The sequence below is a fragment of the Mesoplodon densirostris genome, chromosome 3 (assembly GCF_025265405.1).
Source record: "Mesoplodon densirostris isolate mMesDen1 chromosome 3, mMesDen1 primary haplotype, whole genome shotgun sequence".
NCBI lineage: Eukaryota > Metazoa > Chordata > Mammalia > Artiodactyla > Ziphiidae > Mesoplodon > Mesoplodon densirostris.
The window spans coordinates 140,548,301-140,575,803 of NC_082663.1; the positions used below are offsets into that span (position 1 = coordinate 140,548,301).

General features: G+C 58.0%; 4 protein-coding genes across 6 annotated transcripts in view; 3 read left to right on the top strand and 1 right to left on the bottom strand.

Moving 5' to 3' along the window:
• Positions 1 to 4,201, top strand: part of MYO9B (myosin IXB) — an 88,261-nt gene extending 84,060 nt beyond the window's left edge. Inside the window, exons 37-41 of the mRNA XM_060093842.1 lie at positions 1,297 to 1,420; positions 1,927 to 1,974; positions 2,326 to 2,472; positions 3,178 to 3,301; positions 3,422 to 4,201. Coding sequence (XP_059949825.1) covers positions 1,297 to 1,420; positions 1,927 to 1,974; positions 2,326 to 2,472; positions 3,178 to 3,301; positions 3,422 to 3,837 — 859 coding nt within the window. The 3' untranslated portion in view covers positions 3,838 to 4,201. The remainder of the gene's footprint in view (positions 1 to 1,296; positions 1,421 to 1,926; positions 1,975 to 2,325; positions 2,473 to 3,177; positions 3,302 to 3,421) is intronic.
• A 101-nt stretch (positions 4,202 to 4,302) lies between these two features.
• On the top strand, positions 4,303 to 9,589 carry USE1 (unconventional SNARE in the ER 1). Its single transcript, XM_060093841.1, has 8 exons — positions 4,303 to 6,514; positions 6,828 to 6,877; positions 7,021 to 7,099; positions 7,187 to 7,339; positions 8,076 to 8,088; positions 8,526 to 8,553; positions 8,975 to 9,149; positions 9,393 to 9,589. Exons 1-8 carry the CDS (start codon positions 6,374 to 6,376, stop codon positions 9,573 to 9,575), a joined length of 822 nt encoding a protein of 273 aa, XP_059949824.1. The 5' UTR covers positions 4,303 to 6,373; the 3' UTR covers positions 9,576 to 9,589.
• Positions 9,590 to 11,813: 2,224 nt separating this feature from the next.
• Positions 11,814 to 14,170, top strand: OCEL1 (occludin/ELL domain containing 1). 3 transcript variants are annotated; one of them, XM_060092135.1, is made up of 6 exons: positions 11,814 to 11,928; positions 12,289 to 12,465; positions 12,588 to 12,787; positions 13,001 to 13,166; positions 13,398 to 13,451; positions 14,066 to 14,170. In XM_060092135.1, the coding sequence occupies exons 2-6, from the start codon at positions 12,388 to 12,390 to the stop codon at positions 14,159 to 14,161; spliced, it is 594 nt and encodes a 197-aa protein (XP_059948118.1). In that variant the 5' UTR covers positions 11,814 to 11,928; positions 12,289 to 12,387; the 3' UTR covers positions 14,162 to 14,170. The 3 variants fall into 3 exon arrangements, with proteins under 3 accessions (XP_059948118.1, XP_059948117.1, XP_059948120.1); XM_060092134.1 differs by having other exon boundaries at positions 13,773 to 14,158; XM_060092137.1 differs by having other exon boundaries at positions 14,006 to 14,158.
• A 2,103-nt stretch (positions 14,171 to 16,273) lies between these two features.
• NR2F6 (nuclear receptor subfamily 2 group F member 6) lies at positions 16,274 to 26,568 on the bottom strand. Its single transcript, XM_060092138.1, has 4 exons — positions 25,900 to 26,568; positions 21,941 to 22,035; positions 18,345 to 18,929; positions 16,274 to 16,998 (listed from the first exon to the last, which is right to left on the bottom strand). The coding sequence occupies exons 1-4, from the start codon at positions 26,184 to 26,186 to the stop codon at positions 16,724 to 16,726; spliced, it is 1,242 nt and encodes a 413-aa protein (XP_059948121.1). The 5' UTR covers positions 26,187 to 26,568; the 3' UTR covers positions 16,274 to 16,723.
• Positions 26,569 to 27,503: the final 935 nt, after the last annotated feature.

Consider the following 27,503-nt stretch of genomic DNA (forward strand, 5'->3'; position numbering starts at 1 on the left):
CCTCTGCCCAGGGTTGGGGCAGATGGTGAAGCCCCACATTCCCAGCCTCTGGGAGCAGTGAGAGCCTGCAGCAAACAGAAGCGGTTGTCTCAAGTTTCCTTCTTCCCCGCAAACGATCTTCGAAAGTTCTCAGAAAGTGCTTCAAAAAAAAAAAAAAAAAAGTTCTCAGAAAGTGCCTGAAGGGAATTCCCTGGTGGTCCAGCGGTTAGGACTCCGTGCTCCCAATGCAGGGGGCCCAGGTTCGATCCCTGGTCAGGGAACTAGATCCCACATGCATGCCACAACTAAGATCCCACGTGCCGCAACTGAGACCCAACGCAGCCAAGTAAATAAATAAATATTTTTTTTAAAAACACACGAAAAAAAGGAAGCGCCTCAAAAGAACTCAGAAAGGGACTTCCCTGGTGGTCCAGTGGTTAAGACTCCACGCATCCACTGCAGGGGGCACGGGTTCGATTCCTGGTTGGGAAATTAAGGTCCCGCATGCCTCGCAGCACAGCCAAAATATAAAAATTAATTAAGAGGAAAAAAAAAAAAACTCAGAAGGAGGTCAGCAGACATCCATCACTAAAAGGACATTGTTTAGACTTCAAGTTGTAAAAATAAGAACCTGTCACCCAAGGCGGTTTCAGGAGGCAAAACATAGGAAGGCCTGAGGGCTACTCCTGACAGTGCACACCCCACACCCCGGGCCACCCTCAAGAGATCAGTGAACAGCTGCTGGTTGGCAGAGTGGAGGAGAGTCCAGTGTGGCCCTGACACTACCTGGGCAGCGGTATGCTGTTGACGGATTTGCTTCCAGCATGTTCCTTGGGGGTTTTTTTTCTTATGTTGTCATGACAATGGGAAATCTGAGTCATGACTGCCTCTCCATCTAGGCTGAGTCCGTCAGGTCCCACCACACCCTCCCTGCCTCGGTACTGACCACTGAGGCTGGCCCTGACCACTGAGCACATGTGCCTTGGGTCACAGCGCAGTTTTAGAGCCCTTGGGGCCAGCTGCCTGCAGCCCCTGGGACAAATCACCCAACCTCCATGGTACTGTACTTCCTCCTTCAAATGAGGAGGCTTATTAAAACAAGGATTCAGGCTCAGAGAGGTGGGGTGAGCTACACAAGGTCACAGAGTGAGTGAACTGGGGCCACGAGGGGAGCCACAGCCATGTCCATGGCCCTGCCTGGTCTCTGGGTCTTTGTCTCAGCCACCATGCCCCAGTCTCGGGCCGGCATCTCCCTAGATGCAGGCCCCCATGTTGACCATACCCCCCGAGGCGGTAGCTGAGTCACTTTCTCCACAGGTGCGTGGAGATGCTGATAAAAGAACAGATGAGGAAATACAAAGTGAAGATGGAGGAGATCACCCAGCTGGAGGCTGCTGAGAGCATCGCCTTCCGGAGGCTCTCTCTTCTGCGACAAAATGCTGTGAGCAACGCAGGGTGGGACTTTGGTGGGGGCGGGGCCTTGTGGGAGTGGGGACCGGTGGGCGGGGTTTGGACACTGGGCGGGGTCTCACTTATCCATCCAGCACACTCTCCCAGCATACCCTGGGCCACCGACAGCCTGACCTGGGGCCTCGTGGCAGCATGTTTAGGGGCTGATTCCTCACCTCGGCCAAAAGACCACCATCCTAGCTCAGCCTCAAGGCCAGCTGCCGCTCTCAGCAGTGGGGGTCCTGTCACCTACTTGGTGGTGGTCCTGGTCATCCTCCAGCCATGTCCCGGGCTGACCTGGGCCCTGCCCACAGGGGAACATTGCCACAGCAGAAGTGTCCTCACAGTGGGGGGTAGAGGGATAAGGGGCCGGTCCCGGGCTCCTGTGGGAGGATCCTGTCCTTGTCCCGACGGTCAGACGTGGCCTTATGCCCATGACTAGCGCCTGTGCCCTGGTCATGGCCCTGTGTGGTCACCCACTCTTCATCTCTCCCCCAGCCCTGGCCTCTCAAACTGGGGTTTTCGTCTCCTTATGAGGGGGTCCTGGTATGTACACGTACGGTGGGTCCTCTTCACATGTCTCCCAGTGCGGTGCATGCTGGGGTTCCTCTCAACCCCTAGGGTCCTCGTAGGATAGACCGAGCGTGTCCTAACCTTCTGGAAGTGCATGCTGGGGGAAACCCATTGCCTGCTGATTGCCTGTGCTGAAGATGACTAATGAGCCACGTGCCGGTCACTCGGTCCCTGCATGATCCCCGGAGAAGCCTCTCTAAGCCTAGCCATCCATGTCACAACTAACCTCCCCCGGAGCTGCTTGCACCACCCTCTCCTCATCCACAAGCACTGACCCCCCACCCACCCAGAGGGGCTGGCCAGACCTGCCGCTTCTCTTTGCAGATCAAGAACCCCAAGACCCGGATGAGCAGCAGCGGTGGCCTGGAGGAGCTGGGGGTGCTGCCAGAGGAGGAAGTGGCCGGCGGTGAAGAGGATCGCGAGAAAGAGATCCTAATTGAGCGGATCCAGTCCATCAAGGAGGAGAAGCAAGTGTCTCTCTGAACCCTTGCCACACTCGGCCGCCCTGTCCAGCCCCCATCCACTGGCCCCCCCACTATAGGGGATCTGGCTGTTAGGAAGCTAATGGGCTAGGCTCAGTCCCGCGGTCCAGTGCCCACCTCATGGGGTGCTGCTGTCCTGAAACACAGCCTAAGCTCGTTAAACCCCTGGCTTGACCACAGGGAATTACGATGGCCCATAGGGAGAGAAGGGAAACAGAGGTGTGATGCCTGAACTTTGTCTTAAAGTTGGCCTTAGCTAGGGTGATCCACCAGTTTGTGGTCCAGTCAAGATGGAAGTATGAACGGAGATGCCGTTTAAAAATTATGCCAGGAGAACAGGTGTAATCCAGGCCCCCTGGGCATCCTAGTCTTAGGAATAGGGTAGGGCACTCCAGGCAGAGGGAACAACATGTGCAAAGGTCCTGAGGCAGGAGCCCCTCACTAACCGAGTACTAGGCCAGATGCCTGGCTTCCCTCAGCAGCCTGACACCTTCCTCACATGACCTTCACTGAGTCAGGGGCATTTTGGGCCAGGTGTGCTTTTGGGGTTGGGTTTGGGGTGCTGGGAGCAGGGAGTCCCCTCTAGGACCAGGATGACCTACTCTGTCCCCTACTGGCCTGGCACTTTTCCGTGGGGGGGGGTCTTCCACCATGGAACAGCCTTGGACACTGTGACCCTCTCATCCCCAGGGAGGACATCACGTACCGGCTGCCAGAGCTGGACCCTCGGGGCTCCGATGAAGAGAACCTGGACTCAGAGACATCAGCTAGCACCGAGAGCCTGTTGGAAGAGCGGGCTGGGCGGGGGGCCTCGGAAGGTCAGTATTAAGGTAGCGTCTGCTTTCTTCCTTCCCACGTCCACACCCAGCAGGCCCCCGGGCGAGGGTCCATCTTCTGGCACCGAAGCTGCAGTAACCCTGCCATCTGTCTCTCAAAAGGGCCCCTCGCGCCTGCTCTCCCCTGCCCCAGCGCACCCACCCCGAGCCCCCTCCCCGAGGCGGCCGCCCCTCCTCGACGAAGGCCGTCGTCCTTCATGACGGTTAGAGTGAAGACCCCCCGGCGGACCCCCATCATGCCCACGGCCAACATCAAGCTCCCGCCCGGCCTGCCCTCCTATCTCCCTGGCCGGGCACCAGGTGCCCAGGAAGCTGCCATCCCGGTGAGGCGCCGAGAGCCACCTGCTCGCCGCCCAGACCAGGTACGCTCTGTGTATATCACACCTGGCACTCACCTGCCCACTCAGGGCCCTCAGGAGCCCCTGGACAAGGACGACCGGCCACCCGGGACCAAGCGGAGGTACTCGGACCCCCCAACCTACTGCCTGCCCCCTGCCTCGGGCCAGGCCAATGGCTGAGGGCCCACAGCTGTCAGAGTCCGCATATCCAAGGACGGCCCCGTGCCAGAGCTGGGTGCCAGAGCTCCAGAGCCAGCATTCAGTGGTCTGAGAAGGATCCGGAATGAAAAGCTCCAAGAGCGATGTGAGGTGGGCACCGACTCCAAGTGAGTGCAGGCAGGGAGAGGCCGGCTGAGGCCCGGCTGCCCTTGCTGAGCCCCTACATCGCACAGAGTTGCCCGCCCAGAGCACCGAATCATGGCGGGCAGCCTGGCATCTCCCAGCTCCCCTTTTGTACGTTTTTCTGGTCACTGTTTCTTTGGGCGTGGTTTACATAACTTTAAACTGTAACAGCCTTAACAGAAGACCAAATTGTTTTTTTACATGTGTATGTACAAACTTTTATATTAACGCCCTGCATCTCCCTTATAACCTGGACATGAGTCTTCAGAGTAAAGGCCACACCGCCGCGAAGCTTTGGAGGCTCAGACCCACGCTGAGAGACAGCTCAGGGGACAGTCTGAGGGCTAGGACCCTGCACGAGGGGTTTGAACACTTGTGGCCCCTGACTGCCCCAAGTCTGTATTGGACTCGTATTCTGGCCCAGCAGTGGCCACCTGGCCGACGTGCACTTGAGGGAACAGTGAGCCTTCCGTAGTGGAGCCAGGACACGAGGTGGTAGGCAGCCTCCACTCCAGGCACCACAGACCTCACATCCCAGGGAGACTCGAAGGTGGCCATCACTCCTTGGTCCACTGTGCCCTGGACACAGGAGGCTGGAGGAGGCCACCCTTGGCACTGCCCGCCCCGTGTGGCACAACAGGAGCCCGCAACTCAGGACCACTCATGGGTGGGGAGGGCAAGGCCTGGGGTTGTATGTCCCTACAAGTCTACAGTGACAGCCTGGACATCTGGCATCTCCGGAGCGGGGCTCCCCTCTTAGGCTCAGCCCACTCTCCAGACACCTGGACACATGGCCCCAGGTCTGGAACAAGAGGCACCCACAGGCCATGTGAAATTAAAAAAAAAAGTGCCTGAGAGGTGTCTGCATGCAGTTCCTATTCAGGCCAGCTCCAGGCTGAAAAAGCAGGGGTTGGCGGATGGGGGTCAGCCCTGCGGCCTCCGCCAAGAAGGGTACAAGGCAGGGATTGGGCCCCTTGCCTGGAAGGAGCTGCCTTGCTCCTCCAACCGACTTTGCTGTTTGTTTGCTGGAATTTCACGCATACTTCTCACACAAGGGACGTGGGCTTTGCTGGAAGTTCTTTTTATTGATCCAGAAAGCTGGGAAAGCAGGCAGCTCCTGGCAGAGCCACATTCAGTGAGGAGAGCCTGCTGTCCTGGGCGCTGCCTCCTGTCACGCCTAGCCTCTCCCCAGCTGGGGCTTAAATGTCAACTGATGGGGCCATCCGCCGTGGGTGGGGCGTGGGGAGTCGGTTCTGGTGGACCCACTACAACCAGAAGCAACACTACCACCACCACCAACAACAACAACAACAACAACAACCACCACCACCACAGAAGAGCTCCCAGGTTGCAACCAGATGGGCAGTTGTGGGAACTGGCTGGCAGGTGGGCCCTTTGGGGCGGGGGAGTTGGGGACCATGACAAGCCGGAGTTTCAATGGCACATGCAAGGAAGAGTTGGCGGGCTAGTCCAAGGCCACACAGCTGGAGTGGGGCGAGGCTGGGATTCAGACCCTGCCCCGTCTGCCTCTAGAGCCCCCCTTTATCAATACCCTGAGTTTGGTCTCATCCATGGTAATTTACAGGGCACCAGGCCCACCGGTGTGACATGGACAGAGGTGACCTGAAGGATGGGAAGATGGTTAAGGGCTGCATGCCAGGCTTCAGTCCCTGTGAAGCCCCCATCCTCACCCTGTCCAGTCCAGGAGGGGGGGACTCGAACAAGGGGCCTTTGCTTCCTGGGACACAGGACTGGGTTCCGTCCATGGGAGTCTGGGCATTGGGGGTGACCTGTCACTCCCAGGTTTAGCCCATGTCACTGCCACACTGCCAGTTTCCCAAGGGAGGAGACAGGTCCAGAAGAACTTAAGAAACTCGCAGAAGGCCACGGTGGGAGGTGGAGTCAGAGTCAGGGCTGGGACGGGATATCATAGCTGCAAAAGTTTGGAAATCATAGCCCGTAAGTCTCGGATTCCCAAGTCCCAGGTCAGAGCTTCTCCCCCAGGAGAATCTCCCCCAGGCTGCCTGGATGCGGAAGAGCTCAGTGTGGGAAGAACCCAGGAAGGGGTGGGGATCGGGGGAGGAATTTTGAGCAGGGGGGAAGTAATGAGCATGTCACGCGTTGCACGTGGGCCTGAAACGAAGGACTCGACCCTTTCAGCCCTTCCGGAAGGGTTAAGATGCTCGCGAGGATAAGCAAGCGATTGAGTCCTGAGTAAATACGGACTGGATGGCGCCTCTAATTGAAACAAGACAAGAGTGAGAGAGCAAACGCCCAAACAAGAACGAGAGAGCCCCAAATAAGAATGAGAGAGCAAACAAGGCACTTCCGCCCGGAAGGAGGCCAATGAAAGGCACTTCCGCCATCTCTTAAGATGGCGCCGGCGGAAGGGGCGGAGAACTGCTGGGTGGTGATGGCAGCGTCGAGGCTGGAGCTGAACCTGGTGCGGCTGCTGTGCCGCTGCGAGGCGATGGCAGCGGAGAAGCGGGACCCGGACGACTGGCGTCTAGAAAAGGTGAGGGAAGCCCATGTGTCCAGGTAGAGCCCGAATCCCGGAGGGTGGTCCCCGCAGCCGGAGGCCACCGGGCCCGACTCCCCCACCCCGCCAGCCAATGAGGTCACGCCCCTGCCGGTTGGCTCCGCCACGTTCGTTTGCGCTGCTCCCCCGCCTCCTCCCTGGGGCTCAGCTGGTCCCGCCTCCTTGATACTTGGCTCCTCCCGTTCCAGCCCCGCCCCCTACCTGGCCCCCGCCCCCTTGGTGGCTCTAATCCCTTTGAGCCGGACGGTGGTGGGGGGCACCGGGCTGAAACCCCACTTTTCGTCCCCAGTACGTGGGAGCCCTCGAAGACATGCTGCAGGCCCTGAAGGCACAAGCGAGGTGAGTGCAGGCGGCCACAAGTGTTCAAATCTGGGGCAGGGAGTAGAGTCCGGGATCCCTGGTCTCCAGTCCCTCCCTGCTAAGACCCTTCCCTGAACTGAGGACAGTGGGCAGGTTTCCTTTTTCCTCTTCTCCCCTTCCAGCAAACCGGTCTCCGAGGTGATCAATGAATATTCTCGCAAGGTAGATTTTCTGAAGGGGATGCTGCAGGCAGAGAAGCTGGTGAGTAAGGGGCACCTCTGTCTCCTCAGCCTTCATCATGCTCATCTGGTACCTGCCCCTCTGGTGACCCTCTGCCCTCTTCTGCAGACCTCCTCCTCAGAGAAGGCACTAGCCAACCAGTTCCTGGCCCCTGGCCGAGTACCAACGACAGCCAGGGAACGGGTACCTGTCACGAAGACAGTACACCTACAGTCACGGGCACGGTACACCAGTGAGATGCGGAGTGAGCTGCTAGGAACGGTAGGGCTCCCTCCCTGGTCCCTGGGAAGCTTTGGTTGGGGACAGGAGTTCAGTGCCTGGGGGTGGCCAGAACAACAAATACTGTCAGGTGCAGGGATCCTAGGGGGCCCACAGACTCTGCCCTGGACCATCAGAGAAAGCTTCCCAACAGAGGCACTGCAGCCAGGGCTTTGCTAGATGAATAAGAGTTTTGGTACAAGGCAAAAATGGCACATCTCTGCTTAAGCCCCAGAGTTGGCTAGAGTAAGGTTTGGCCCCTGCCTCACCACACATAGATGAGTTTTTTCATCTGTAAAATAGGATGACAAATGTCTCTATGAGCACTTTATGTGGATCAGCTAAACCCTGCAAAATATGAGCTATTGTTTTCAGTTTAAAGATGAGAAAACTGGGCTCCCCTGGTGGCACAGTGGTTGAGAGTCCGCCTGCCAATGCGGGGGACACGGGTTCGTTCCCTGGTCCGGGAAGATCCCACATGCCGCAGAGCGGCTGGGCCTGTGAGCCATGGCCACTGAGCCTGCACGTCCGGAGCCTGTGCTCCGCAACGGGAGAGACCACAACGGTGAGAGGCCCACGTACCACAAAAAAAAAAAAAAAAAAAGAGAAAACTGAGGCTCAGAGGGCACAGGACTGGTCCAGGGTCCTGACTGAGGGTGGGGAGTTTCTGGGAGCAGAGAGAACAGGTCTGGGGGCATGGCAAGGTGGGTGACTTTGTGCCTCTCCTTTTTTCCCACAGGACTCTAGTGAAGGTGAGTCATCCTGAGCAGAACAGGACTCAAGGCCTGGGACAGACATGTGTCCTTGCTGCCCCACACCTCACGCCTAACCTGGCTCCCACAGGGTCTTCCACAGCCCAGGGAGAGTGTGTCCAGGGGCATTACCGAGTTATGCTTGGAAGCGGTGCCAGGACAGAGGAGGGGCTCCCAGAGGAAACAAAGTTGGACACTCCCAGCCCAAGGGGCCAAGGCTGGCTAGAGGGAAGGACTTGGGACCTGGGGGAGCCCAAATGAGGAAAACTTCCTAGAAGGGAGTACTCTGATGCCTGATCAGGAGCCCGCCCACTGGGGAGCAGACAAGATGAGAAACGGCATTATGCGTAGCAGACACATCCCGGGCAATGGTCAGGAAGCTGGAAAACAACAAACCAATTCTCTCCTTCTTCCTGCTTGGCCTGTTTTGCTTCCAGAGCCTGAACTGGATGTGAGGAAGAGAATGTGAGTATCTTCAGCCCTTGGGCAGCATTGGGGTCAGGGGGATTGGACAGACCTTGGGCCACTAGAGCGTTAACCACGAAGCATCTAAACCACCAATCAGGGAATTTCCTGGTGGTCCAGTGCTTAGGACCCCATGCTCTCACTGCCAAGGGCCCAGGTTCAATCCCTGGTCAGGGAACTAAGATCCCACAAGATGTGCAGCATGGCCAAAAATTAAAATATAAATTTAAAAAATAAACCACCAATCAAAGGCCACTTCTGAGGATGCTCTTCCCAGAAACCAAAGCAAAAAAGGGGAAACAGCCCCAAGCAGGGCAGTGGCTGGAACCACAACCTCTGGGTTCCTTGAGAACATGTTAGTTTCTTCCCTCCTACCCCCACCCCCCCTCCTACCCATCTGTCTACCCATCTCTGGGGTCAGTGGGGTGGCAGGGCCCAGGCCAGGCGATGAGAAGCAGTCAGCAGCCGAGCTAGACCTTGTCCTGCAGCGACACCAGAACCTCCAGGAGAAGCTGGCGGAGGAGATGCTAGGCCTGGCACGTAGCCTCAAGACCCACACACTGGCTGCCCAGAGTGTCATCAAGAAGGACAACCAGGTATGAGGACTCTGGGAACTCTAAAGCCTCTGCCCTGGGGCATCAGAGAAGTCTTCCCAGCAGAAGGTCTCTATGGCTGGGGCTTGACTAGATGAATAGGAGTTTGGCAGAAGGCAAAAAAGGCATTCCCAGCAGAGGAAACAGCACTGGCAAGGGCCAAGAGGTGTAGATTTGCTCCAGCACAGTAGGAAGAGGCCACACTTGGACCAAGTCCTGTTGACATTCTCCCCACCTCACCCTCAGACCCTGTCACACTCACTCAAGATGGCCGACCAGAACCTGGAGAAGCTGAAGACAGAATCTGAACGGCTGGAGCAGCACACACAGAAGTCAGTCAACTGGCTGCTCTGGGCCATGCTTATTATCGTCTGCTTCATCTTCATCAGCATGATCCTCTTCATCCGTATCATGCCCAAACTCAAATAAAGACCTGGCCTCGCCCACCTCACCTGTCCTCTCTCTGCCCTCCACCCCTGTCCAGGGGAACCTTTGGGGTGGGTAACGTGATGGGAAGGCCCTTGGTGCCCCTGAGAGCCACAGAGAGCACATGAGCAGGGGAGGAAGGAGGTCAGGCTTGGGGGCGGGCGGTGAGGACAGTGACTCAGCAAACCTGCCTCCCGTTCCCCCCTGGTACCTACCTCACACTGGACAAGGCAGGGCCCCTAGAGGCCCCAGGAGCTCCCAATCTGATAGAGTCAGAGTCAAACACATACCTGTGGGGTCAGAGTAAGGTCTGGAGTGGGGGGGAGGAGTGGGGCCATGCGTGGAGGCCAGCTTGGAGGAGGGGTGTCAGTGCTGGGCCTTCCTTGGGATTGAAGGTGATAATTCAGAGACAAGACTTAGCCCACCCACTGCCACAGCCTAAGATCTTAGGACATTGCAGATGCTTCACATAGTCATTCAGTAAACACATGAGAATCAGTGGAGACGCTGCCCTGCCCAGGTCATAGTCTGATCACTTCAGACAAGAACTGGGTGGGCATTGGAGTTGGGACCCTGGAAGGGATTACTGAGCACGAGTCCAGGGGAATTGTGGGTCCTGGGCTCTGCTTACCCCCACTCCAGATGTCGGGCAAAGTCTGTCAGGGGGGTGACTGAGGGAGCTTGATAAGGAAGAGTGGACAGGAGGTGTCTGTCCCAAACCATGGGAGCATGAGCACTGTGGGACATGCATGGAGTTGCCCACGTGGACCCCACCCCCACCCCACCCCCAAAACCACCAGGAAGAGCTTTTAAAAACTCTAGTGGCAGTTTTTAAAGCTTTTTTGAAAGCTCTAGTGGCAACTTTTAAAAAATAGATCATAAGAAGGAGGCTCATGCTTGTGACTCAAGGATGGTTCATTATTAGGAAGCATTAGTGGCCACATTAATGCACCAGGAAACAAAAATCATAGGGTGAAATGGTACTTTGTACTGTTCACAGCATCCATTACTCAAAGTCTCTTAATTAAAAATAAGGAATAGATGGATGTTTTTCCTCATTGAACTGAAAAACCTCAAGCCAAAGGCAGTGTTGAGTTTAACGGGCAAATACTCAAAGTTTTGCCATCAAAGTGGAGAAAGTGAGGTGGGGATGGGGGGATGCCCACAGTCCACCCACCCCCTCCCTTGATTTAATATTGTCTGGAGATGCTAGTCAATGAAACTAGACAAGAAAAAGAAATGAAATTTTTAAATGAGAAAAGAGGTAAAATTATTTGTAGATGATGCAACTGTCTATATAAAACATCCAAGCAAACTAACAAAAAGCTATTTCAATAAGAGAATTTAGTAAACCAACAAGGGACTTAATGAATATTTAAATTAGTTTACTATATGCAAAAAATAGCTGCAAAATATATTGGAAGATCCCATTTATAATAGTAAAAGATACACTATGGTTAAATTAACATCCTTGATATACAGAAAGCTCCTAAAAATCAAGAAAGAAAAAAAAAAGACTTGCAGGAAATAGGAAAAGAAATACAAATGGTTTCTGAATTTTTTCACACGCCATATTAGATTTAAAACTTTGAAAGTACACTTACAGGAAACTGATACCACTGAGGTTGCAAAGGTTGTGGGAAAACCAGCTGATTAGAGCAACAGTGGCACAAGCTCACTGAGGAAAAACTTGACAGTATTTTTCCAAATTAAAATACACAGGTCCCTTTTGCCCGGGCAATTCTGGGCAATTCCACTTCTAGGAGTTCCACATAATCCTCCACAATCGGCCAAAGAAATGTGCACTTGAATCTTTTTTCTACAGTATTGTCTGTAGTGAGGAAAATGTGTCATTGAATTAGAATCTCTCTGGAAGGAGACACAATTAACTGCTGCCTCTGGGGACAAGGGTGGGTGAGAAATTCACTTTGCCCTACGCCTCTTTTCTATCTGAATTTTCTAAACATGCCTCCAATAATTATTTAAAGAAATATTTTCAAAATATAACCGCTGGAAAAAATACATATAACCGTTGAGTAAATAGATAAATACAGGTTCTCCAAAACCACCAGTTTTTCAGACAAATAAACTGAGGGTCGGAAAGGGTGAGTCACCAGCCCCAAACACACAACAGGTAGCGGTCTCTGTTGGACTCGGGGCAAGGGTGCGGTTCCACTTTCAGGTTCGCCAAACCCCGCCCCGTCGCCGCCAGCCCCGCCCTATACCTCCAGGCCCCGCCCCCGACCTGCGGAGCGACCCAGCCAGTTGAGTCCCTCCTGTAGTTAATGCACTACACGGACTCGAGCGCCTCTCTTCGGGAGCGGACCCAGACTCGGAGCCCCATACGCTGGGACAGGTGACCCCGGGAGGGAGTGGTTCGTGCGGCCCGCTGCCGGGCCGGAGATCCCGGGGGTATTCTCGGGGGCGGTGTCCACGGGCTCCACATAACCCTGCGGCAGAGGTTGCGGCCGCGCAGGGGTTAACGCGAGCCAATCCTCGGCTGCGTGGTGACGTAACGGTTCATAGCGCTCTTTCGGGTTACGCACTGGGCGGCGGGGTCTGGGGATCTCTGAAGGCTAATGGCGTGCGTCTATGCAAATGAGGGCGGAGCTGGAGAACGCGCCGCTGGTGGAGAATTGGCCGCTCCGTGAGCAGCTTCCCCGTGAGTCCTCCCACCTTACCCTCCTCCAATCGCATCCTCCTCCTGTGTCCACAGTCCGCCCGCCGACCACCCCCGCCACGCGCGGGCCACGACTCCCCCCGCAGGGCCCGCCCACCGGTGCGGGGACGCCCGAGCGGCACCACCCCGAAGCCGATGCCCACCCGGGAGGCCCCGCAGACCCGCGGCTCCCGGGGGAACTTGCAAACCCGCCCTCCTGGCCCTGGTCCCCCGGTGAGTCTGAACGGGAGGAATGTCCCCAGGCTGAGCCTAGGCAAAGGATTCATTCCCCCCTGTATAATGGATCCCGGCTGACCCTCGTTAACTCCAAACCATGATTCCTGCGGCATCTGCAGCGACTAGTGCCTGGAGGCCTCGAACCCAGCGCGCCCCGCCCTCTGTGCCAGCCTCAGCCCGGAGCACACGGAACAAGGCCCAAGAAGATTGTATTTGAGGATGAGCTGCCCTCGCGGACCCTCCTGGGCTCCAAGAAATCTGTTAGAGCCGTCGCCCGGGAACATGTGCCTAGGCCCCACCCCGTGCCTGACTATGAGCTGTGAGTGCCCGCCTGTGGTTCCTGACTTCTGGGAACATGGAAGGAGCACTGAGGCTGGGGCTTTGACAAGTGAATAAGAGTTTACCAAATAGTAAACAGAGGAAAAGGGCATTGGGGGCTAGGAACCCAACATGGACAAAGAAAAATTACACTGATTGGGGAAAAGAGAGGAATTCTTTACACTCATACTCTGACCCCCTGTCAACCTGGTAGTAAGTATCCACCAGTGAGCAACGAGAAGGATCGGAGCCGCTATGCTGCAGTGTTCCAGGACCAGTACCCAGAGTTCTTGGAGCTCCAGCAGGAGGTGGGCTCTGCACAGGCAAAGCTCCAGCAGCTGGAGGCCGTGCTGAACTCACTGCCCCCACCCCGAAGCCAGGTTAGCACCCAGGTGGAAACCCCCATCCTACAACCCTTACAGGTAGCCCAGGCCTCCAGAAACCCACTGGGTTCAGATCTCTGGGCCTCTTTCTCCTCCAGGCTGGGCAGGCACCACAGCACATGGGCCAAGATCAGCCCTTGACAAGGTCCACTTTGTCTGAGCCTCAGTTTCCCCATCCCTCCTTGGGTCCTGCGCTCCCTGAGCACCCCCTTCCTTCTCCTTTGGCAGAAGGAGGCCCATGTTGCTGCCCGTGTCTGGAGGGAATTTGAGAAGAAGCAGTTGGTGAGTCATGCCTCTTGAATCCTACAGCCTGTCCTTTGTAACACACACACACACACACACACACACACACACACACACACACACACACACACACACACACACACACACACACACACACACACACACACACACACACACACACACACACACACACACACACACACACACACACACACACACCCAGGAGACTGGGACACTTGTGCCTGCCCAGTTTCAAGGAAAGAAAACTGAGGCTCAGAGAGGAAAATGCAAAAGGTCAAGCAGCTTGAGAGGCATAGGCCAGACTGCCACAAGGACTTACCTGGATCTTGCCCTGCTCAGGACCCCAGCTTCCTGGACAAGCAGGCTCGCTGCCACTACCTGAAGGGCAAACTAAGGCACCTCAAGACGCAGATCCGGAAATTCGATGACCAGGGAGACAGCGAGGGCTCTGTGTACTTCTGAGTGTCCTGGCAAACAGGCAGAGGGAAACATTGGAGTCAGGGTGCCACCCTGCCCTTGCTTCTCTTCCTACCTCCTGGCCTTAGCTCTTGCTATTGCCCCGCCTGGGGTAGCCGTCCCTGATTTCAGATGCCTTCGCCCTTGAGGCTGAGATCTGATGGTCCCTCCTCCAGGAAGGCTTCTCAGGACCTCCTCCAGGACCCCCATGGAGATCCCAGATCCCAGCCCATCCCCTGGAAGAGGTCCTGCTCTTCATCCCAGTGGAATAAACACTTATTAAATACCGACTGTGTACAGCTGCTTGAAACTCCTGATTTCACTCGTTGTCACCAAAAAATTGTTCTTCCATTTTCCAGGGGAAAAAAATTAAGGTTCTGAAAAAGGGACTTGCCCAGGATCTCTGGGTGAGCTGTGAACCCTAGTCTGTCTGGGGGGGCTCCCTCTCCTCTAAGAGCCTTCAAGTGGGAAGCAGAGGGGCTGACATCTAGCATCACCTCCTCGGCCAGGAGGGTCCCCTGATGTCCACTGCATGCCAGGCCCTGGGTAGGGGGGATGGGACACAGGTAGCACCAGGCTCTGTGTGGGGCCCTGTGATGGTGGCCCAGCAACTACTTTGAGTCTTGGCCTCCCAGGGGAGCCACAGGGAAAAGGGACAGTCAGGAAGACTGTGGGCAGGGAAGGCAGTGCCAGTCACTGGGTCACAGAGAGGCCTCAGTCCCAGGACTGATCCTCAAGGAACCCATGTCCTCAGGGAAGAGAGCCCAGTGTGACAGAGCAATGACAGAGGGCTGGACCCGGACAGCAGAGTCCTAACAACCAGGGAGGCTCAAGATGTCTTCCTGCCGAAGAGGCCATATGGATAGGGTTTTGTAGGAGAAGTAGGAGTTCAGCAGACAGGCCTGGACAGGCATCCAAGTCTCTGGCCGACTGGAAGCAGGACAGATACCATGGTCTCGGTCAGTCCACAGATGTTCTGTGAATCTGAGAAATGGGGCATTGTGTCCAGTCCAACTGGAATGGACAGACATTCACTTATGCACAGTACAGTTCGGAAAACACCTACCCAGATTAGAAACCAGCCCAGCCACCAGTGGGAGAGCCCAGTAGCCTCTCCATCCCATTCCCACCTCAGTCCCCTCCTGGGGACAGGGCATACCCAAGACACCCTCGTTCTTTCCTCCCCATCTTCCCAGACCTCCTCCAAGACAGACATGGGGGAGACTGGGGTGCCAGTGGAGAGCATTTTGGGGGACTGGGACTGCCTTAGGGCTGAGCACTCGCCCAGCCTGTAGGGTGAGACTTGAGTTCTTTGCTGTTTTCAAAGGGGCATCTTTGATAAAGGGCTTGTTTTTGCCTGACAAGACCTGTCAGGATCAACAGGTGCCACCCACCACCGCGATTTGGGCCCTTTCTAGCCATCCCCTAGAGCCACAATGCTGGCAATACATTCCATAGATGTCTTTCCCACCACAGAGCTGAGCCACAAACTTCCGAGGACAGGGTGGCAAGCTCCCTGGTGCTGCGTCACTCCACATCAACTCAAGTCCACATTTCAAAGTCTGTCCTTAGAGGTCCTCACCTTCCAAGTGTCAATTTCCAAAACAGGAGTTTTTTTAGTTACATGTGAGAAGAAACCAAATTCAAACTGGCTCAGGCACAAAAGGGGAAGTCTGGGCTCATGGAACTTAGAAACACCCGAGGGTTTCAGGTATGGCTTGATGCAGGGGCTCCAAAGGCATCCTGGGAAATTGGTCTTTCTCTTTTGGCTCTGCTTTGCTTTAATGATATCCTCCTAATTCCCAATCCTGCCATTGAATCTCATTGGCCAGCTTTGGGCCACGTGCCCTCCCTAAAGCAGTCGCTGTGGCCAGGGAAATGGAGGGTTCTGTCTGGGCTGAGATCATGTGACAGAACTAGCCCCAGATGTTTCTCCCGAGGATACTGGGGCCCAGATGATTAAGGGCCGACCAAAGAAAACAATAAAGGGAATTCCCTGGCAGTCCAGTGGATAGAACTCGGCACTTTCACTGCCGTGGGTCCGGGGTTCAATACCTGGTAAGGGAACTAAGATCCCACAAGCCGTGTGGCATGGCCAAGAAAAGAAACAAGTGTTTGGTCTAAGGCTTATGTTAATCTATGAGGCTCACCCTCCTAGGCCAAAATCTGAATTCAAACCTGAGCCATCTGCTAAGCTCAACTCCTACAGACTCATTGGCTGACCTCGGGCCCCCCTTCCTGCACCCAGCTGCAGGTTCCCCACAAAACTGTCCAACAGAAACAGCAAGTAGGGCTGTTGTTAGGTGTTCCAGATGGCTAGGAGTGGGTATCCATGGTAGGATGCCCTCCGTGCCACCCTCCCCTCACAAAGACGACAGAGGCTGTGCAGGTAGGAAACTTATTTATTATTGGCCTTGATTGATCCATCATGTAGTGTCCAACGTGGATTACGTGTCCAGAGGATCTGCCTGGTACATGCTACCCCTGCCAGGGTGCAGCTGCCCCTCCAGTCCAGATGCCAGGACTTTGTCCATCACACCAGAGAAGCCACTGCACCATGAGTTCATGCTTGGGGCACCAAGGGACATGGCTGTCCTGGGATTGGACCCTCAGTCTCGCCCCTCATCTTGACCAGGGCTTCTGGGGAAGACTTGGCTGGAGCCTAGACAGTCTCTTTTTGGTTTCATGATCACTTCGAAAACAAAAGACAAACATTTCACAGTCTTTAAAAAACAGGAGTCTGAGGAGGGAAGCCGGGGTCCTCTGCCTGGGGGCCCCCACTGGAGGCTTGAGCATACGTGTCCCTGGAGGTCTGCAGACCCGGCCCTGTCCAGTCACTGGCCCGAGCCGTAGGGCCAGTTGAAGGTACTTCCCGACAGCAGCATGTCTCGGATCAGCGTCTCGATGGGTGTCTTGCCCACCAGGCGCATGAAGAACAGCTGGGAGATGAGGGAGGCGGGGACGGCACGCAGGGCAGGGAGCCGCAGCAGCAGGCGCCCAAAGCGCTGGGGCTGTGATGGGTACTGGGCCCGCACATACTCGGTGAGGGCCACCTGGGCCTTCTCCTGCAGGCTCTCCACATGCGCTGGGTCTGAGAGGCCACAGGCATCTGGGGGACAAGGGAAAGGTCAGAAGAGGAGGTGGCGGGAGGACACAGGACCCCAGGGCTGATGGAGGAGGGGGGGGCACCACTCAGGGCTGTTCATACAGAAGGAGGGCACTCAGGAGGTGGGAGATGGGGGTCTAGGGCACAAATGGCAGTGTTGGTCCTCAAGAAATATTAAGGTGGCTTCATCCAAGGACGATGACACACGGGTGCAGGCAGTGATGTCTCAAGGGTGGAGGGGCCCTGACTAAAGCATTTAGCAGGGAGACAAGTTCTAATCCAGCTTAAGGGGAAGAAGAGGCTGGGGAGGGGACTTGGGGAGGAAAGCAAAGCCTAGAGGGGGTATTCAGACACCCCAGAGGGACCTGCGATGTGAGTGAAGATGACAGCCCCATGAATGGGGGCAGAAAAAGTCTCCTGGGGAAATGAGGGGCAAAGCCATATTTATTGGATGCAAGCCACCTCCCGGAGTAGCCTGTGTCTGGTTCCCGCATCCGTGGCCCCAAGGAGACACCTAGTGGGGCCTCCTTCCAGAGTGCAGAGCCAGCTGCGCCACCACTCCCTGGAATAAAACAGGGCTTTGGCTGCTGGACGGTTACCAAAGACACCGGTTACCAAAGACACGTAAGGAAGCGCACAGCTCCGCTCGGAGCCCCGCCCCTCGGTGGGAGGGGCTCCAAGCCACACCCCCTACCCTCTTCGGCTCAGCGAGGGGTGGCCCCTGGAGAAGGGTCAGGGGGCAGGTTGGGAGCCCTGGGTCAGAGGCCCAGGGGCCCAGGAATCTGGAAGTGGAGAGCCCAGGGGAACCCAGAACCAGGTGTCAGGGGACCCCTGCCTGGCAGCCCTCCGTAAGTGGTCAGTAACAAGAAGAGAACCCTGATTTGGCAGATGAGGGTCAGAGGGTTTGGGGAGGACAGAGATCAGGGAATGAGGGCCAGAACCAGGTGGGGGGACCTCTCCTCCCGTGTCCCCCCACCTGTCATTCTGCTGTCAGTGCCCACTGAGCACGATGAGTACCTTGATGAGGGGGTGAAGGATGGGGGGTCTCAGGGAGCCTGGGAATCAGGGAGAGAGGCTGTGGGGCCGTGAGTCACGGGTCCGGACAGGGATCGAAGTTCTTAGGGAGACCTGGGATCGGGGGTGGGGCCATCAGGGTGTCACACCGCCCGCATCACCTCCTCCACTGTCCCCCATTAACGCTCAAGGCGCTTTCAGGGACGCAAGTCTAGCTAGCTGTGGATCAGGGAGTGGAGGGCTAAGGGGGCCGGGGCCAGGGTCAGGATCTAGGTCGCACCCTTCCCCCCTACCCCTCCCACGGCCTCAGAGCCCCCCATTCCAGGTCATCTCACCAGGCGTGAAGAGCGCGATGGCCTTGAGGCAGCCGTACTCCGCCGAGTCGACCTGCAGGCGGCCCAGCTTGTCCACCTGCTCCTGGAAGGCGCGCACCTGGTCCATGAAGGCCACGGCGCGCTCGGCGGCCATGGGTGCGGCGTGCAGGCCGGCGGCGGCCAGCAGCGGCGCCGTGTGCAGGGGCAGCGCCGCCTGCGCCGCGTTCAGCACGAAGAGCTCGCTCCAGCTGAGGCGCAGCAGCGCCACCTGGTCAGCCACCGGCAGCTCGGGGAAGAAGGGCGCGTGGCGCGCCCACTCCACGGTGCTGAAGAGCAGCCGCGCAGCCAACTCGCACACGTTGTCGATGCCCAGCACCGCGCCCGCCGCGCCGCCCCCTGCGCCGAACGCGCCCGCTGCGCCCGCGCCGAAGCGCCCAGCCGCCGCAGGGTAGGGCTCGGCGCGCAGCAGCTGCGCGATCAGCTCCGACACCGGCTGCCCCGGGAAGATGTCTCCGCCGGCCGCCGCCAGCGCAGAGCCCGGGGGGCTGCCCGAGGAGGCTGCCACGGCGCCAGGCAGCGAGTGCGGAATGCGGCCGCGCTGCACCGCTGCGAGGGGGAGATGGAGATGGGAGGGTGGGGAGGAGGGGAGATAGCCAGCCCCGCAGGAAATGGGGGAGGGACAGGAGAGGGAGGAGGGGAGAAGGGAGGGGTGGAATCAGGAGATGGGAGAGAGGGAGTGACGAAAATGGGATAGGAAGGGGATTGAGGAACACGGGAAACCAGAGAGCGGTGAGTGGGGTGTGAGGAAAAGGGAGTGGAGAGGGAAGGAAGGAGGGGGAAGGTGGGTACCCGGAGAGAGTGGGCGGGGGCCAAGTAGGGAGGAATAAAGGGAGGAGATAAGGTTATCAAAGGGTCACTCAGCCCCCTCCCCTCCAAGCCCCCCAGCTCAGCCCTTCCCTGGACCCCCAATCCCCACCTCATGGGCACAAAGCTTGTTGGGACAACAGAGGCCAATGTCTTGCATGCCCCACCCTGCTCTGCCCTGTGTCCTCAGCCTGAGTCCATGTCCAGCCACCATCCAACTCCTACTTCCTTCAGAGAAGGGCCCTGACCCTGGGAGGGTGGGAACCTTCCCAGGTGGGAATGGGACCACTGGGTGAGGGCTAATTTAATTCGCACCTAGCCCCCTCTTACTGGACTGTGTGAGCTCTCCTCCGCAGCCAGGGAGACTAAACCTGTCAATCATGTCCTCATCTGTCAATCATAGGGGTCCAAGACCTGAGAATGGGTCCAGGGAGCGATCACCTTCCTTCCTAGGACTTGGGGCACATGGCCAGCCTACCCCTAAAACAAGTGATCAGTATGGGCTGAGCACTGATCTCCCCTATGGAGGTGGGATATTTCCCTACCTCCCAGCCCCATCCTCCAGGTCATGGCCACCTAGAGCAGGTCTCATATCTCTGGGTCTCTGCAGTGACCTCAGTGCTAAGAGTGGAGTCCTGGCCAGTAGCAAGTGCTCAGTAAACATTTGATTCCATCAGGAGCCTTGCCTATGAGGGGGGAGGACCAATTGCTGGCCTTGGCCAGTGCCCCCAGTGATCGGGTTGGTGAGAAGAGGGAAGCTGAGGCGCAAAGAGGGGAGAGGTGGCTGCATGCCAGCCTGGCCTGTGCCACAGTGGGAGGGGCGGAGGGGCGGAGGGGCTGACTGGGCTGGGTGCCAGGCAGAGACTAATTAATGAGTTTTAATGAGGTGGAATGCCCTGTCTCACCACCTCCATGAACTTCTGGTCAACCCACCATGAAGCAGATGGGGAGGGGGATGCAAGTGGGAGCCAGGGGCTAGCAGAGCTGATCAGGGAAACAGAGGCTTGGATTCAAGCCTTGCTCCATGTGATTTCGAAGTCTCAGAATCATCTGTCAAATGGGTGTAGCCAGATGAGGCCCGAGAGTGAATCCCAAGTCAATCCCGGGCCCACTTGGTTCTAAACCCCACCCCCACCATTCTTCCATCATCCAGCCACGTTTCCACCTCAGGGCCTTTTGCACCTGCTGTTCCCGCTTCCTGAGAACCCCTTCCCCAGCTCTTCCTCCTCATTCAGCCAAGACTGTGGGTTCAAATCCCAACCACAGTTCTATTGCTCTCTGTGCTGTCTTCCCATTTATAAAAAATGCAGTTGATAATAAAAATGGTGATGATGATGAGACCAATCACTGAATTTACATGAGAATGTATCTAACTTGCTTAGAATAGCATTTGGCACTTAGTAAGAGCTAAATGGATAGTAACTCAAGCCAAGAAACATTTATTAAGCAACTTATGTGTTTCTGGGCTGGTCTAGGCACTGGGGATATGTCAAAAACTAAGACAGACAAAAGTCTCTGACCTTGAGGGGCAGAACATCCTGACAGAGGAGCAAGTAAATTATAAAGCAAGACAGATGGCGCAAAATAAAGAGGGGGTGGTGAAGGGTAATCAGGAGGGCTTCTCTGAGGAGGTGTTGTTTGAGCAACTCTTAAAGGAGGCAAGGGAGGAAGCCATGCAGGTGTCTGGGGCAAGCGTTCCAGGCAGAGGGAACAACCTGTGCAAAGGCCCTGAGATAGGGCTATGCTTGGGGCATGACCTGAGATTATTATTTCCACCCCGAGACTTTGGAGATCTGAAGCCCTGATATGATGTATATCAGGAGTTTAGGTCAGATCAACAAGTGGAGGTAAAATCCAGGTTGGCGGCGGGGGCGGAGAGACAGTCACCCCCACGCTTAAAATGACTAAAGGGAGTGACGAGACGGTCTTAAGAGAAAGAGTCTGAGCAGCTGTCCCAGCTTCTCCCAGAGGCCCAGCAGAGGAGAAACCATCTTTAGAGCAGGAGAGGCTCAGGTTAGATGCAGGGAAGAACTGCTGGCCTGGCTCATGAGAGTCCAGGCAGGGACATGAAGCCCAGCACAGGGGCCATCCCTGAAATGGGCCAGATTCTGCTCCCAAGCCCAGACATCCATGTACAAGTCTCTGGGTTCCACTTGAATTCTAAGAGTGCTTGGTGGAGTTCTAGATCCAGCTACCTGGCATGTATCCACCCAAGTCCCCAGGGCAAGGACAAGAGGCTGGGCCTCCCTCTGGCTCCCAGTGCCCCGGGTCAGGCGGAAAGGTAAGCTGCCCTTTGCCTTAGTCAGGTGAGTTCCTGCCTTGGGCAAACACAAGGCAGGGGGTGGAGGGTGGAGGGAAAGCAAATCAAATTAAAAAAATACATCCTTGTTCAGAAAGCGGTAGCCTGGCTAGAGGGCAGGGGGGTCACCAGGGTATCAGGGCCAGGGAACCTGCCTCTGAGGCCAGGGGGGGCCTGGGGAGGAACTGGGGAGGGTGGGGGGAGAACAATTCTAAAATGGGCCGGAGTCAGGGAGTCCCTTGCATCCCAGTTCTGCAGCAGCCACCAGACAGCCACGGATAATTGGATTCCTCCAGCCCAGGGCCAAACCCAGGCCCACGGGATCTCAGGATCATTGGTGGTAACGAGGTTAGCAGGCACCAGACCCCGCCCTCCATAGCTCCGAGACCCCAAAAGGAGCAAAGGGCAGGCTGTTTGTTCATCCCCTGCCTGCACCACCCCAGCGGGTACTCACCCTCCTTCCTCATGCCCACCCGGAAACACTTCTTGAGGCGGCAGTACTGGCACTGGTTCCGGTGGTGCTGGTCAATCTGGCAGTCACGGGTGGAGCTGTGGGCACGCAGAGGTCACCAAGGGGGTTACCGTGACACCCACATCCTGCCCCTGGAGCCACCCTGTGAAACGCCTTCGAAGGCTGCCCCCGAGAACTACCAGCGCCCCCCCAACCTCGGCTGGGCAAGTGGCCCCAAAGTGGCACAGAGGCTAGGCCTGCAAAGAGGAAAGGACAATTCGGGTGAGTGCCACAGATGAAGAGCAGTCTGTGGCAAAGTAGATTAGCACACCAGGGTGGATATGTTGGAACTGGGTTTTTATTTTATTTTATTTTATTTGCGTTATGCGGGCCTCTCACTGTTGTGGCCTCTCCCGTTGGGGAGCACAGGCTCCGGATGCGCAGGCTCAGCGGCCGTGGCTCACAGGCCCAGCCGCTCCGCGGCATGCGGGATCTTCCCGGACCAGGGCACGAACCCGTGTCCCCTGCATCGGCAGGCGGACCCTCAACCACTGCGCCACCAGGGAAGCCCTGGAACTGGGTTTTGAAGGATGAACAGAAGTTCCCCACGGAAACAGAGGCAGTTCCAGGCAGAGTGGGCAACGAGGGCAAAAGGTTGGAAATGCCAAAATATGAAGGCCTAAACAGTTTCACTGTACTTGGTCACTGTCAGGCCAAGGGTCAGGTTCTTTGTCCCAAGGGCAATGTGAGAGCAGAGAAGGAACATGGTCAGGGAGCAAGGCTTTGTGAGTTGACTAAGAGACTAGGAGCCAGGCCAGTCCTCTACGGGGTCACAGGACTGTGGAGCCCCAGCATTACTGCCCTACACAAGGCCGTCACAAACGAACGATGAACGAACAAACGAATGAATGAGTGAATGAACAAATGAACTCCTGTACCCCTTTAAGGTCCCAAACCCCTTCTCTGGAAAGAACGTCCAATTCCTAACTGAGTCCAAGAAGCTTCCTCTGGGTGGCCCTCGGGGATTGTGGTTGCCTCTTCCAGGGATGGGACGGGGGCCCCGCCCTGTGAGGCAATGAGGTCCCATCCAAGGTCAGTCCCTAGCAGTAAGGTTCAGGCCTTTGTTCTTCAAATGTCCCCAGCACCTTTTCCTCCTGGCCCTTGCCCCTGTGCTCCCTCCCTATCTCTCTCCACCCTGGGCTCAGGGCCTTTTGAGGCCCAGGCCTGGGGCAGACACCCTGGAGTCCCAGCTGGGCACCAAGAGGGTACTAGAGACAGTCACAAAGTAAAACAAACACTTAATGAAGTTAAAAGTCAAACACATCTCAACTGCAGACACCCAGCCCTGATCCTTGGGCTGTGACTTCTCCACTGAGCCTTGGTTTCCTCATCTGAAAATGGGAGGCCAGAGGCCAATTCTATATGAGATGCACGCATTCTGGAGAAACTGGGGGCGTGGGGAGAGGGCGGCAAGACCCAAGCCCCAGCTGCGAGTCCCAGTGGCAGATTTAGGAGAGCTGAGGCTCTGCAGGGCCTCTGTGTCCTGCAGCGCCAGCCTCTGAGCCCAGGCCTCTGTGTCCCACCAGCCTGAGCCCCCAGGAAGAGGCCTTACTAGGGCAAAGGGAGCTCAGGCAGAACCAGAACAAAGCCCAGCAGGCATGCAGTGGGAGGGTCCTGGGCAGCCGGGTGGAAACAGCCAGGCCTGGGGCAGGCAGGCAGGCAGGAGCCTGGCTCAGGGCCCTCAGACCTCAGGGGAGGACCTGAGCCTTCTGCCTCAACTTCCCCAGTTGTAGAGTCAGGACAGATCTTCTGTCCCTCCAGATGAGGAAACAGTAAGTTCTACCTGTTATCCCACCTAAAGAGCACATGCTTTGCCGAACCCCACAGTCCAATTCAGCCTCCTCCCTGGGCTCTGGCTTCCAGTCCAATTTGATCATAGCCCTCTCCGGCTCACACACCCTTCATGGATCCCCACTGCCCTCAGTCCAGCATTTCAGACCCACTCACCTCTAACTTCTCCTATGCCTGGGTGGTCTCATCTTACATCACTGCTCCCCAAACCTGCCACTGAGCGTTTGCTGTAGCTACACTCTCTGCAGGAGTGCCCTTTGCTTCTATCTGCTAAACCCCTCATGTTTCAAGGCCCACCTCCGGTGGCCTTCCTCTCTGACCCTTAGGCAGAGCCCCTTGTTCCCTCCTGGGACCCCAGACCATCCTTCCCTCTGGCCCAACCCACACCCCACAGGCTGGGGACACCTGTGTCTCCCCCAAACTGGGAGAGGGCTGGGCTTGGAGCTAGGGTCTTTTCTAGGGGGCCGGCATCAAATCACCCAGGCCAGGCCCTGAGGGGACTTTGCTGAATCAATCTGAGGCTCAGAGAGAAGCAGTGACTTCACCAGGTCACACAGCAGAGAACTTCTGAAGAACCTGCTAGCCCCAAACCATGCCCCCTCTCCCCGACCTTGGTGCTCCCTTCTCCCACTCTCAGGGAGCCTCTGGGACCCCAAAACTACCTGAGCCCCTCCTCTGCCCTCCCTAAAGACCTGGCCAGAGAGCAGGCAGTTATTCCAGCAGCAAAAATGAGGCCAAAGTCTGGTGGCCCAGTTAGCACTGGAGGAGAGAGTTAAGCCAGCTCCCCCCCACACACAGCCACCCCAGACAGGCTTGGACCTGGGGCCAAATTCCTACTTCAGGTGCCCGGGGCTCCGCCCAGTGGCCTTGCCAACAAGCCCTCCACCAGCAGCTCTCACTGGGGACACCCTGACCCAGACTCAGCTGCCCCTCTCTTCCCAACCCCCCAGTTTCCCTTGCTAAGCCCCAAGTGGAGCAGGGTCTCTCCCTGGGTGACCCAGGGCAGGCACCAAGAGCGTTCTGGGCCTCGGTTTTGCCCATCTGGAAAATGGGACTCTCCAAACTGGCTCTACAGAGCCCCAGCATGTTCCTGGAGGATGCAGAGTAGGGGCTTGTCAATGGAGCAAAAGGAGGCTCACCAAAGTGTGGTGGGAAAGGGAGCCCTGGCCTGGACACTCAATGCCAGCGGCTTCTCCCCCCAGACCTAATGCCCCAGAACTAAGGAGAGAAGCTAGCACGGCCACACCCTGTCAGTGGGGACGCCAACCTAGGTCAGTCCAGGGCTGCTTCTTGGAAACATTCACGCCCACCCTGTCTCAGAGCGGACCAAAGTTTCAGGGATTTTCCAGGAGCCCAGCTCTGCACCAACTCCTTGCTGGGGGGTGGGGGGGGTGGGGCGAGCAGCCAAGGTACGGTCAAATCCCACCACCCACCCGGACCTCGAGCAAGAGTGTCCGGTGACCCAAAGCCCAGGGTGAGCCAGGGGTGGGGTGAGGGGTGGGGGGGCGGGGGTTCCCCCGGTGAGCAGCCTCAACCCCACAGCAGGGGCCCCCACGCGAAGAAGGCTGCCCTGTGCCACCCCAGTTTCACTCCCGCCGCAGCCTCGGTGGTCAGGGCGACTTTGGAAGTGATATTTGACCCCAAGGGCGCGCCGTATCGATCCGCGCGGCCGCAGACAATGGCCCCTGGACACTGTGAGCCCCACAGTCCAAGTTCCACGTTTGATTCCCGCGGGGTACCCCACGCGCCGAGATTCCCAAGAGAAGGGATGCCCTGGGGTCAGGGACCCACCCCTGACAGCACCACAACCCCTCCCCGCGCGGAGCTGACCCCTGTCCGGAGAAAAGGAAGGGAGGGAAGGGGGAGCAAGTAACTAGGGCGGATGCCGCAAGGGACCACCTGAAAGGGGGAACTGCATCGATACAGCGCCGACAGTATACACAATCCCAGGAATGTAATGGAGAGGGGGAAAAGGATCTGTGCCCCTATCTCAGACGGGAAGTGGAGACCCAGGGAAGGTCAGCGCCAGGCCCAAGGTGACCGAGCAGGTCAGAGGCCCGGCCCACAGCGGGGCCGGGTGCCCGGCGGCGGTGCGCTGATAGGGGGCTCACCGGCAGGTGTAGCTTAGGTTGCGGCGGATGCTCCGCTTGAAGAAGCTCTTGCAGCCCTCGCAGGTGAAGACGCCGTAGTGCTTGCCGCTCGACTTGTCCCCGCACACCACGCAGTCCACCTGCAGCCCCGGCCGCTCCTCGTCGCCTGGCTCAGCGTCGCTGGCGGCGCCGGGGGGTGAGGCCGAGTCTTCCTCCGCCGCGCGCGGGTAGCCGCCCGCCTTATCCACGCCGTTCGTGTCGCCGCCGCCGCCGCCGGGGCCGCCCCAGCCGCCGGTCACCATGGCCATAGCCCCAGGGCAGCGGGGCCGGGGCGCCCCCTCCGCGCTCTTCCCTCGGGGCACCCCTCTCGACCCAGGGGACCCTACCCGGCGTGCATCCGGCCCCGGCGCGCGGGGGGCACCCGGCTGCACCCCCCAAAAAAGTTTTGCAGCAACTTCCTGCGGCCGGTCCGCGCGCCCGGGAGGAACTGGTCGGGCCGGTTCCAGGCCAACTTTCCCACGCGAGCGCGGGGCCAGGCCCGGGGCCGGGGGGGCGCGCTAGAGGTGCTGGCCGGGGGCCCCGGGGACTCGCGCCCCGCCGCCCTGGGGCCCCGTCGGGGGAGCTCGGGCCATGGCCCGGCCCAGGCTGCGCAGGGGGAGCCCTCTGGCCTGGCCGCCGCTCGGCCGAGGGCTGCGGCCAACTTAGCGGGCTGCCATCCGAGTGCGGGAGGCCGGGGGGAAAGTTTGGCCGCAAGTTGCTCGGCCGCCCGCGGCGGGGGGGAGGGGCGGCGGGCGCGCGCCGGGGCCGGTCACCGCGCCCCCTGAGTCCCCCAGGCACCCCGGTGGCCGCTCAGGGCCTGCAGGGCCGCGGGCAGGCGCTTCCCGAGCTGCCGCCCCCGCTGCGGCCGCGCCCGCCCGGCCTGGGCCTGTGCCTGGGCCCGAGCCTCGCTCTCGCCGCCGCCGACCCCGCGCGCCGGCCTCGCGCTGCGGCCGGTTTGACACACAACGTTCCATTCGCGGGGCGGGCGGGGGGTGGGGGCGGGGGCAGGGGCGCGCGCCGCGGGCTGGGGGCGGGCGCTCGTTGCCCCGGCGACGGCCGCCCTTATAAGGACATGGGTGGCCGTGCGCGGCGCCCGGCGCCCAGGCCGGCGGGAGGGGCGAGGGCGGAGCGCGGGGCCGCACGGCCAAAACCTCCTCCCTCTCCTTCCCTCTCCCACTCCACTCCCACCCCCGCCCTCGCCAAGCTCCAGCCTTAACCCCCGCCGGGCCGCGGCGGGAGCCTGGGCCAGTGCTGCCCTCTGCCCTTCCGCAGCCTCGCCAAGATGTCTCTCTAAGGCCCTCCCCTCCACCTCCGGCCTTGGACGTTGTGTAGCTCAGCCGCCCTCGAGGCGCCCCTCGGCACCACCCCCCTGCATTCCCGGCAGAAGCAATAATGGGGGGCCGGTTGCACCCGGGGGGCACGCCCCTGCGCAATACACACACACACACACACAGACACACACACACACACCCTGGGGCATTTCTTTGCACAGTTGCATGATGGATTGTGTTTGCTTCCTCTTCCAGAAAGTCTCCGCGTCCGACCCCCACCCCACCCTTTCTCTGCTTGGGCTAACACCTGGTGCT

What these genes read in the sequence shown, in the direction of transcription:
- USE1 (XM_060093841.1), top strand. Translation starts at nt 6,374, where the DNA reads ATGGCGCCGGCGGAAGGGGCGGAGAACTGCTGGGTGGTGATGGCAGCG. An exon ending in CTGGATGTGAGGAAGAGAAT is followed by an intron (nt 8,554 to 8,974) that starts GTGAGTATCTTC and finishes CTCTGGGGTCAG; the next exon opens with TGGGGTGGCAGGGCCCAGGC. An exon ending in TCATCAAGAAGGACAACCAG is followed by an intron (nt 9,150 to 9,392) that starts GTATGAGGACTC and finishes CCTCACCCTCAG; the next exon opens with ACCCTGTCACACTCACTCAA.
- OCEL1 (XM_060092134.1), top strand. Translation starts at nt 12,388, where the DNA reads ATGCCCACCCGGGAGGCCCCGCAGACCCGCGGCTCCCGGGGGAACTTG. An exon ending in CCCGTGCCTGACTATGAGCT is followed by an intron (nt 12,788 to 13,000) that starts GTGAGTGCCCGC and finishes TCAACCTGGTAG; the next exon opens with TAAGTATCCACCAGTGAGCA. An exon ending in AATTTGAGAAGAAGCAGTTG is followed by an intron (nt 13,452 to 13,772) that starts GTGAGTCATGCC and finishes TGCCCTGCTCAG; the next exon opens with GACCCCAGCTTCCTGGACAA.
- NR2F6 (XM_060092138.1), bottom strand. Translation starts at nt 26,186, where the DNA reads ATGGCCATGGTGACCGGCGGCTGGGGCGGCCCCGGCGGCGGCGGCGGC. An exon ending in GGTGGGCATGAGGAAGGAGG is followed by an intron (nt 18,930 to 21,940) that starts GTGAGTACCCGC and finishes TCCCCCTCGCAG; the next exon opens with CGGTGCAGCGCGGCCGCATT. An exon ending in CATCGCGCTCTTCACGCCTG is followed by an intron (nt 16,999 to 18,344) that starts GTGAGATGACCT and finishes CTTGTCCCCCAG; the next exon opens with ATGCCTGTGGCCTCTCAGAC.